This window comes from Rhamphochromis sp. 'chilingali' (assembly GCF_963969265.1).
Source record: "Rhamphochromis sp. 'chilingali' genome assembly, chromosome: 14".
Classification (NCBI taxonomy): Eukaryota; Metazoa; Chordata; class Actinopteri; order Cichliformes; family Cichlidae; genus Rhamphochromis; species Rhamphochromis sp. 'chilingali'.
In genome coordinates, this window is record NC_137941.1 from 19,670,352 (window position 1) to 19,680,135 (window position 9,784).

General features: G+C 36.5%; 1 protein-coding gene across 3 annotated transcripts; it reads right to left on the reverse strand.

Moving 5' to 3' along the window:
• Window positions 1-410: 410 nt before the first annotated feature.
• Window positions 411-9,224, reverse strand: LOC308410350 (nectin-3-like). Of its 3 annotated transcripts, none has more exons than XM_080903626.1 (7): window positions 9,019-9,224; window positions 7,538-7,879; window positions 7,124-7,426; window positions 6,088-6,181; window positions 4,953-5,107; window positions 4,439-4,538; window positions 411-3,858 (listed from the first exon to the last, which is right to left on the reverse strand). In XM_080903626.1, the coding sequence occupies exons 1-7, from the start codon at window positions 9,155-9,157 to the stop codon at window positions 3,741-3,743; spliced, it is 1,251 nt and encodes a 416-aa protein (XP_080759752.1). In that variant the 5' UTR covers window positions 9,158-9,224; the 3' UTR covers window positions 411-3,740. The 3 variants fall into 3 exon arrangements, with proteins under 3 accessions (XP_080759752.1, XP_080759751.1, XP_080759753.1); XM_080903625.1 differs by having other exon boundaries at window positions 411-3,905; XM_080903627.1 differs by lacking the exon at window positions 4,439-4,538.
• Between the last annotated feature and the right edge of the window lie 560 nt (window positions 9,225-9,784).

Genomic DNA, 9,784 nt, shown 5'->3' on the forward strand with positions numbered 1-9,784 from the left:
ACTGAGACAACAGAGCTCTTTCTCCCTCAGACAGGTGAATACACTGATAATATTCCATTGTGTAGTTTTCTATCCAGGTGTGCTTTTAATGCACTGGGAGTCCATTTGGGAATCCATTGTCTGTCAGGTTCTTTTCAGATGTAATTTCATGGTGGATCTAAAACTGATGGTGCTTTTCTTTGTTCATAACTCCATTAATTTTGACATGATCGCCAACACGACTGACTGATATGCAGCTCCATACCATGACAGAACCTCCACCATGTTTTACAGATGCCAGAAAATTCCACATTGGATTTCTTCTCTCCACAAGACCAAAACGTCCAACTGGAATTCAATATCAAGGATCACAGATGGGGTTTACACACCTGAATGTATATACACATGTATACTGAGGGAGAGGAACGTACTGATTTTATGCATGATTATTTACTTTTGAAGAAAAATGATAACAAAAAGTATTTCAGCAGTGTAACATGTTATAAAAGCAATTACAAAACAAAGTTTCATTTTAAGCAAACAATAAAAAACACAAGATATAAAGCAAGCACACCAAATGATTTATAATTGGTCAAGAATACAGATCAAACAACACACTTTAGTGATTGAATGCTTAAAAAAAGCTGCCACACAAAAACCTAAATAAATTGAAAAGTACAACCATCTGAGACACAGGTGTATGATATATGATTTGATATGATGTATAGCTTTCCAAAAGCAGGGAACCCTGACTGTGTAATGCTTTAACAAAGTAATTCTCCAGCTTTCTCTGAAATGTCAGCCAATTATTCCCTACAGTAGTCGCACCACCAGCTCCACAGTTTGAGAAGACTGTTTTAATGTGTAGTGTAAGGACATGTTATCAAATGGCTCTCACAAATATCCCCTGTGTACATGTGTAAATGAGAGAAAAGACAAGGCACAGTTTATTCATTAATGCTGACTCTTTCAATAAACAAGTTTAGAGATTTAAAGTTTAGAGTTAAAAAACGCGTACTAGTGTAACTATTGCTATAAAGGATTAAGATGAATTTAGCTAAATGTAACCTACACAATTAAAATACAAACATATCTTCATTTGACACACAAACTTGGCAGCAAATAGTTGATTGGTTAACTAACTGGTCAAAATACTCCATCAGCCTTTTTATGTCTGGGGGTAAAAATTATGGGCCAAAGTTTAAACACACATGCTGTGAAATTTTAGCTTCATATACCGAATACAGTTTTGTGAAAAATGGTCTATCGACCTACTATCAAGCCATTTCTTTTCTTAAAATGGTCAAGGAAAAGTCAGATTAGCAGCTGAGAGTGCATTTTGAAGGTTGACATTGTTTTTCACAGTATTTCACTGCTTTTCTGTAGTGCATGTAATACAGAACTTAAATTTGACCTTAGAAACTGCCCATGTCACATATTCTGTTTTTGCTGACTTTGCCTCCTGTCGTTAGCTTGTATACTCATAATAAAAGTCGGCACAAAACAGATGATCAAAGAGTTTCACTGACATTACTTGATAAGTTTGTGTGTCAACAGAAGTTAAACATGCCTTTCACCATTTTTGAAAGTGAAGCAGCTTACAGCAAACACTGTAGAGCGAGTCTGGCTCTCTGGAAACAGAGATCCAAGTGATAGCTCCTGGGAAAATACAGGCATCATAAGCTTTGCAGAAATACGTAAGCCAATGTCGAACAGAATTATCAGTTACAGTCAGTTTCCGTCTTTATGATGACACACTTTTCATAACAGTGAAGTAAAAACAGCTCTTTATCAGTCAGCACACTTATTAGACCCGTCTATGTTTTAAATAAGTCAGCTCGGCTGAACGGATGGAGTTAAAGGTCTGAACCAGAACAACAAAAGATAAGAAATTAAGAGAGTGCATTTGCAGTTGTGTAACTTAGCATTTGTTACTTAATGCACTATGTAGTCTTGTATTCATATAATATTAAATTTTAAATTTACCATTTTTAGTATTTTATCATTACCTAAAAATGAGTATTTAATCATACTCCCATAAGTTTATAAGAAATCGGTTCATATACTTGGGCTTTCTGTTCAAGTTTCTTATTAACCGTTGATCAGCACATTCATTTAAGTAAATACATGAATGAAGATTAAGATTTTTTTTTACTTGCATGTGTAAGTTTTGTTTTATTAGAGCAAAACTTGTACATTCATGGCAAGTACAGACAAGTGCAGGCCTGTTTTATTATAGTTTTATGTAGTAGTTTTACTGGAGGGGAGTAAGTGTGTGCACCATCATCATGCACAAGAGAAATTTAGCACCATTCACAGTGTGCAGTGAAGCTATTCTCTGTGTGAGTTTTTGTATTATACTGGTAATTCATTTAGTGTTTCTGATACAAACACTGTGGGTTTTATAAACTGCAGCTTAATGACTCGTGTTATCAGGAGGAGTAAAGAACATCAGCCAGAGCTTCAATGCAGACACACCTGCTGCAGCTGTGCTAGCATACTGACTGGATACTGTTATGGTGCTTTTATAGGCACAAACAAAAAAGGAAAACATGTAATTCCATATGAATGGTTGATGTGTCCACAATTGGCCAGTATTGTACATTATAACCTTAAATACTTCTATTGTTACCCTTAGGGAAGGGTGTTACTGAAGGCAGGTGGATTTTTCATTCCTGAATTTACAGTAACCACATTACTATAGCTGTCAACAGTTTTCACTGATGATGAAAGCTTTTGACAAGTTGGTGGAAACACAAGAACAGATGGCAAATATAGTTAAAGCTTTTCATGACAATAGAGGACCAGGCAGTTAAAACCACATCCTAACAGTTGTTCCAGTTACATGTGAAGTTGTTTCACAACATGGCCTTTTTAAAAAAGACTAAGCTAACTCTAGAATAATATGTTGGTAGAAACTTCAGTTGAGATATTTTCCATCTTTGGCTTCCACAACTGTCAGAGGGATTGCTGAAGCAGAGGATTCAGAACAATTGTTTAAAAACCTGCATTGAATTTAAAACAAACACGCAAAGACTCTGTGTATCTGCAGATTTTACAAAGAATAGTAATACTTCTGTAATATTCAACACACTATTAAAAAAAGAAGGGCAGATTTAATAAAATAATAAAAAAATATATAAACATATCTCCACCATATCAGAGAGTTTTGCATTACATTTTTTTTTTCGATCGCTTTGGCCCAGTTCTCAGAGCAGAAAAGTCAGTCTCACTATTCTATTTTTGTCTGTTTTCTTTTGCATATAGTTTAAAGATTATTATTTTGCTTTTCTCAATTTCATCAGTTTTGTAAAATAAATATTAAAATCCTTCGGATTTCACTTTTGTTTCTGAAATATGTGTACACTACATTAGGCCTACATTTTTGCAATACTTCTAAAGTCATTTAAGGTTTTGAGGAAAAAAAACTAAACAATTTGATGACTACGCCTTTAAAGGGTGGTGAAAGGTTTCTATTCATTCATCACAGAGATAAAGTGACTGACTGACTATTCGTTTTTTGAACAATGTAAGAAAGGTTTTGATTGTAGTAGTTCCTTTTGCACAAGAGACTCTGTTATGAAAAATGCTCTGTTTTGAGAATTGCATAAAGAGTGGTTTGAATGACTTTTCTGCTGTGAGAATTGCACAGAAGCAATTGAGAAAAACTGTAAGTTAAGTCATTAGCACCAAAATATTGAGAGACATATTAATTAATTTATATTTAACATAATTAATTTTGACTTTAACATCTCTACAAATTAACCGTTGGTGACCTCGCTCACTTCCTGCAGTTGTTCTTGCTCTCGTCTTTGATCATCTCCTGCACTCCTGGGAGATGGTGGGTCTCTAGGCCCATCACCATGTGATGGAAAACACCTAATGCCAGAGAAAAATAAGACAGTATGCATGGCTTACAGTTAAGCCTGGAAATTTTGCGGCATTAAAAAATGAAACAAAGATGAAATGTCAGACAAAGCAGAACACGAGGAGCTTATCCCCAGAAGTGGATCATCATCCACTGGCTGGAACTACTTTGTATTTGGGACAAATGACATTAACTAAGAACAAATTATAAACAAATGTTGCTGTAGAGTTGTGTTGGCACCACACAGCAACACAACTAACTGAACCACCTGAAAACTCGCCACAAACTAAGATGAATGTACGAAAGCCAAGAAAACCAAAATCATAACTCAATAACAATAAAAGCAAACCTGTACAGTCTGTCAATGTGTCCCAGTGAATGAACACTTTGTCTGCAAATACATTTTAATTTGAGGATTATAGTGAAATGTAAGAGAGAAACCAGTGCCCTGTTGAATCGTTAGTGTTGAACTTTGCGGCAAATGCAATTTGGAATTTTTAAAGAAATAACCAAGCAGTTTACACAGTTTTTCAGTGACCTGTTAAATTGTGTCTGTGTGTGTGTGAGAGAGTGTGTGTGTGTTTGAAGTACCTTTGAAGTTGTCTGGATTTATTAAGGTACCATATTGCAGCAACAACAACATTCAGGAAAAACAAAACACCAACTAGAGCCCAAACAGCAGAGCATGCATCTACAGACACACATGGAAAAAAAGAATATTGTGTGAATGAGGTAATCCTTTCTCTCCTTCATGGTGTTTAGTCTTTTCAGACATTGTTCAAACACCATGCAGCACTTGTACCAAACATTCTAAAACTTTTATGCTCTGAAAGGTTCTGAGACAAATGACCATGAAAAGAACTATTTGCTAGGACATGTTCTTCCAGTGATGGAGCTGACTTTAATATCATTTTTGCTCTGTGTGGAGCTTCAGTCATCCATTCATTAACACTACGTTTTATGCCGGAGATGTCTTAAACCAACCACCTCTTTAAGCTGGCTGGTTTTCAGAAAAACATTAGAATGAAGCAACACCAGCAAAGGCTCAAATTAAAATTCAGAAAGATTTGGACAAACTGCACAGCTAAATCCAAGCTGCCCTCACCTGATGCCACATGCACATAGAGCTGACCATGTTTAGTTCCATATGCATTAGATGCTTCACACTGATAGAGGCCATTTAGATCAGAGGTCAGGCTCAGCAGTTGTAGCTCTGCACCGTCGACTTTGATAGAAGACTGCAGCAGAGTCTGGCCAGATCTGGAAAAACATGAACAAGGCTCAACATGAACTATATATATATATATATATATAAAAAAAAAAAAAAAACACCCAGCACGCCCCTGCGGGCGGTTTATCCTTCAAGCTCGGGTCCTCTACCAGAGGCCTGGGAGCTTGAGGGTCCTGCGCAGTATCTTAGCTGTTCCCAGGACTGCGCTCTTCTGGACAGAGATCTCCGATGTTATTCCCGGGATCTGCTGGAGCCACTCGCCTAGCTTGGGAGTCACCGCACCTAGTGCTCCGATTACCACGGGGACCACCGTTACCTTCACCCTCCACATCCTCTCGAGCTCTTCTCTGAGCCCTTGGTATTTCTCCAGCTTCTCGTGTTCCTTCTTCCTGATATTGCTGTCATTCGGAATAGGATGAGGGACCTATGGATATATATATATATATATATATATATATATATATATATATATATATATATATATATATATATATATATATATATATATATATATATATATGTGTGTGTGTGTGTGTATATGTGTGTATATGTGTGTATATATACGTATATGCATATGTATATATATGTATATATGTATATATACAAAAAAAAAAAAAACACCCAGCACGCCCCTGCGGGCGGTTTATCCTTCAAGCTCGGGTCCTCTACCAGAGGCCTGGGAGCTTGAGGGTCCTGCGCAGTATCTTAGCTGTTCCCAGGACTGCGCTCTTCTGGACAGAGATCTCCGATACATATATATATATATATATATGTATATATATATATATATATATATATATATATATATATATATATATATATATATATATATATATATATATATATATATATATGTATATATATATATATATATATATATATATATACATATATATATATATATATATATATATATATATATATATATATATATATATATATAGATAGTATGCACACACACACACACACACACACACATACGCAGTTTTTCTTCTCTTAATTACTTTACCTACTCCAGATAAAGTTGGCACTTGGGTTGGCTTCTGTCACACACTCAAATGAGTCTTGTGTAATCACTCTAATATTCACTTCTGTGGGAGAGACTGCAAAAAAAAAAGACAGAAAACTGTGTTAATCCTGAATTGAGGACATAATAATAATATCGAAATAATGTTTCACAAATGTTTGGGTCTCATTGCATCAGACAAAACAGTCAATCTTTTCAAGACAAAAACAGTAACAAGGTTGTGACTGGCTAATTTATAATCACCTTGATGATGGAAAAAAGAATATTACATTACATGGAAAATCCACCAGAAACAGGACCCCACAGTTGTACCATATCAATAACAATAATGCACTTCTGAATAAGCCTGCTTTTTACTTTCATTGCAACTTCCATTATTTTTGCTGATGGTGTGACCAGCAAACCTCCTCCTCTGCCATTTCCCATTTATATTCAATGACTTACGACTGGAAAGATAAATTACATTTATCTTAACGTTAAGCATGTTGGTCACAAATAACCTTTATGCTTGACAAACAAATCTGAAACAGCTTTTGCTGTGACTTGGTGTATTATTGACATCAATGGTTTTGATGGTATGGCATGTTATGGTTCCTTGCACGTGTGAATTAGATGGGTTGTTAATGACATTTGATGAGAATTCCATTTCAGTGGCACCTTTAGAAATATGTTAACTTAGAAAAATTGGTGATGTGTTCAATACTTATCTGCTGTGTGTGCATGTGTGTGTAAATATGGGGACATTGTTGAAGTGACAGTGGTGAAAGAGAGAGTGATATCAATAAGTTTTGGAATTTGATAAATTTGGGACATTTAACAGAGTGTATAGTTTTAGTGAATCATTAGTATGTAGTGTAATGAAAAAAAATTGAGGCATTGTTTGCATGTCAAAAGCTGTTATAGAACTTTGTCGTTTGCTAAATTTGTCAATAATTTTCTGTTAAATCTAACAATTCATATTTGCATTTCAAGTTATAAAACTTAATTGTTAAAGATTTTTGTGGTTTGTGGCACTCACAGTAGACTTGTATGTTAAAGGGCAGGACTTCTTCTTTAGACAGGGAGTCACCACTGATGACACACTGGACCTGGTGACCGTTAATCTCTCTCGTAGGAACACCAAACAGAGAACTGACTGTGGTAGTTGTATCGTTGTCATACTGTGTGGAGTTTGTTGTCATCCTCACTTTGTCTCCCAAAGCACCAGTGAGCCACCTCACCTCTGCAGGAGGCTTCGATCCAGCAGCCGTGCAGGTAGCAAATAAAACCTCTTCTGTGCCCAAAGTGGGAAGATTGTCCTTCACATTTGTGAAAGGAGGCACTAGGAGAGGTACAGCACTAAAATAAATCAACATGCAAGAAGGATGGTGGAAGTAACTCCGTCTCACGTACAAGAATATTAGAATATTTGAAATAAAGTATCTTTTCATACCGAGCAAGTTCAGAGGTATCTCAGTCTTCTGATTTCCACTGGGAAACAAGGTGAAGATACACGTGTAGCTGCCTTCATCCTTCAGTGCAACATTGGATAACTGGAGTGTTCCATTTTTGTTGTTAAAATTCCCGATATATTTAAATCGATCATCACCTCCATTGACAAACTGCACTCCCTCTTTGGGTAGGATAGTGAGGAAATTGTCATTGTGAGGTTTTTCTCTCGTCTTCCTCTGCCAGGTAATCTGTGTCAGGTCATCATTGGTATCAATGACATGGCACGGTAAAATAGCGGTACCTCCTTGAACCACTGTCACATTTCCACTAATCACCTGGAGAGCTGTAAAGTGAAATACTGTTAAAGAGCAGAAAAAAAGTAAAAAAAAAAAAAAAAAAAAGCGTCTCCAAGAATTTTTGGGCTTCACAATTAATCAAATATGAATCTTGATTTTAGTTTTACACAATTAAATGAATATGGCTGATACTGAAAACGTTTGCACAAACTTTATGCCTGCAAGTGGCAATAACAGCTTTTTCCTACACTGTGAAGCTTCCTGGATTAATCTGGATGAGTACATTAAATCAACCTAAAAATTATAATTTGTATTATACATGCATCTCAATAAAAACATTTAAAACAAAATCTCAAGGGGTTTTTTTCAGCTTGTAGAAACCAAAGATTCCTGCCCATTCTGCTCCAGTCATATGGGTAAATACTGGACTGTATGTAGCGGAGATGACAATAAAGTTTACTTTGATTTCAGCAGCGAGCAGGCGCACCGAGGGCTCTCGCTCTCACTTTATAGAATTTCGAAAAAACATCGGTGCAAATTATAAATCTGTATCATAATGTCTGGTGTTTTCGTGTTTGTTGTTTTTTTTATTTTTTTTTTTTTTTTATTTTGCGAGTTGGTTATTAGATGCTGCTCCAGCCAGCCAGAGAATCCCCCGCCGCCCCGGCCGCAAGCAGCATCAACACCTCGCAAACGGAGGGCGCTCTTACTCCCAGCAAATGGGCGATAGAAAACCGATCGGTGCCTATGCCATTCCCAATATGCGCTGGCATGATGTCGGAGCAGCATGAGTACGAGTAATTTTTTATTTTTATTTTTTTCCCGTGATGCCGCCCCCCACCACGATGCCGACCCGGGCAACCGCCCGTGTTGCCCGTATCAAAAACCGCTACTGGGTAAAGATAATAAAATACACAATTTTTTAAAGCTTTAAGGTCACAGGTCCTGAGCATCTTCTGAGTATGTCTCCTTATAATAATAATAATATTAAATAATAATAATAATAATAATAAATACATTTGGACAACACTAATATAATACAAAAACATAATTTCAGTCATCCGCTTCAAAATCCCCACATTCTTCCCTGTCAGATTTTGACATCAGTTAACACCTGCCATTTTATCTCATTTCAGCCCAAGCAAATCCAAGCATAAACAACAAAAAAAGAAAACTTTCGACATACCGTCAGCTTCTCTGGTCAGCAGGAGCGCAGATATTAGCAAAAACACGCGGTTATCGCGGAAAAATAGCGTGGCATGACTTATCGCAGCAGTTGGCCATAAAAACACAAACGAAAGTAGCAGTTCCATCCATTCGCCCATATCTTGCCGTTACCTCGTGGCTGCTCTCAGAGGAAGAAAAAACAGAAATGGCATAATGGACACGGTAAGGTAGGCTTTACTTAAGTCACGTAACCTGGATCGGCCCCTGGGACACTTGTGCTGGGTCTTATAATTATGAAAAGGGAATAATTCCCCTTTTCTCATTATTATTTCTGCTTTGGATTGTGAAGACATTCATTTTTACAGTCAGATCCAAAGTGTAATTACATAAATGACGGCTTATTGGAATAATTGCCGTCATACGAGAAACATACAAAGAGACTGATGGGTGAGACAGCGCTGCGTTGTAAAATTATTAAAGTATTTTAATAAAAAGTCGCCTCTAAGAGGGTCAAAAATTTTAAAGTTACAGGGAATACAAATAATATCAGGCTGACCCTGCCACAATCTGACCCCCTGTCCATGAACAAACAGAAGGCTAGTGTTTCAGCTACATGTGTTTTACAACAATAAAATAGAAAATTGTTTTAATTGATGCACTCAGAAAGGTGTATTTTTGGTTCCAGCAGACATAACTTTTAGCGACATGCAACAATCAGAGCAAATATTATTTTTATATGACGTCTGAAAACAAACACAGAGCCGTTATCTTGTTGAGAACATGTT

Coding starts and splice junctions, on each gene's coding strand:
- LOC308410350 (XM_080903625.1), bottom strand. CDS start 9,157: ATGGGCGAATGGATGGAACTGCTACTTTCGTTTGTGTTTTTATGGCCA. Junction 7,427..7,537: donor GATACCTCTGAACTTGCTCG/GTATGAAAAGAT, acceptor TACCTCTCCTAG/TGCCTCCTTTCACAAATGTG. Junction 5,108..6,087: donor GCCAACTTTATCTGGAGTAG/GTAAAGTAATTA, acceptor ATGTTTTTCCAG/ATCTGGCCAGACTCTGCTGC.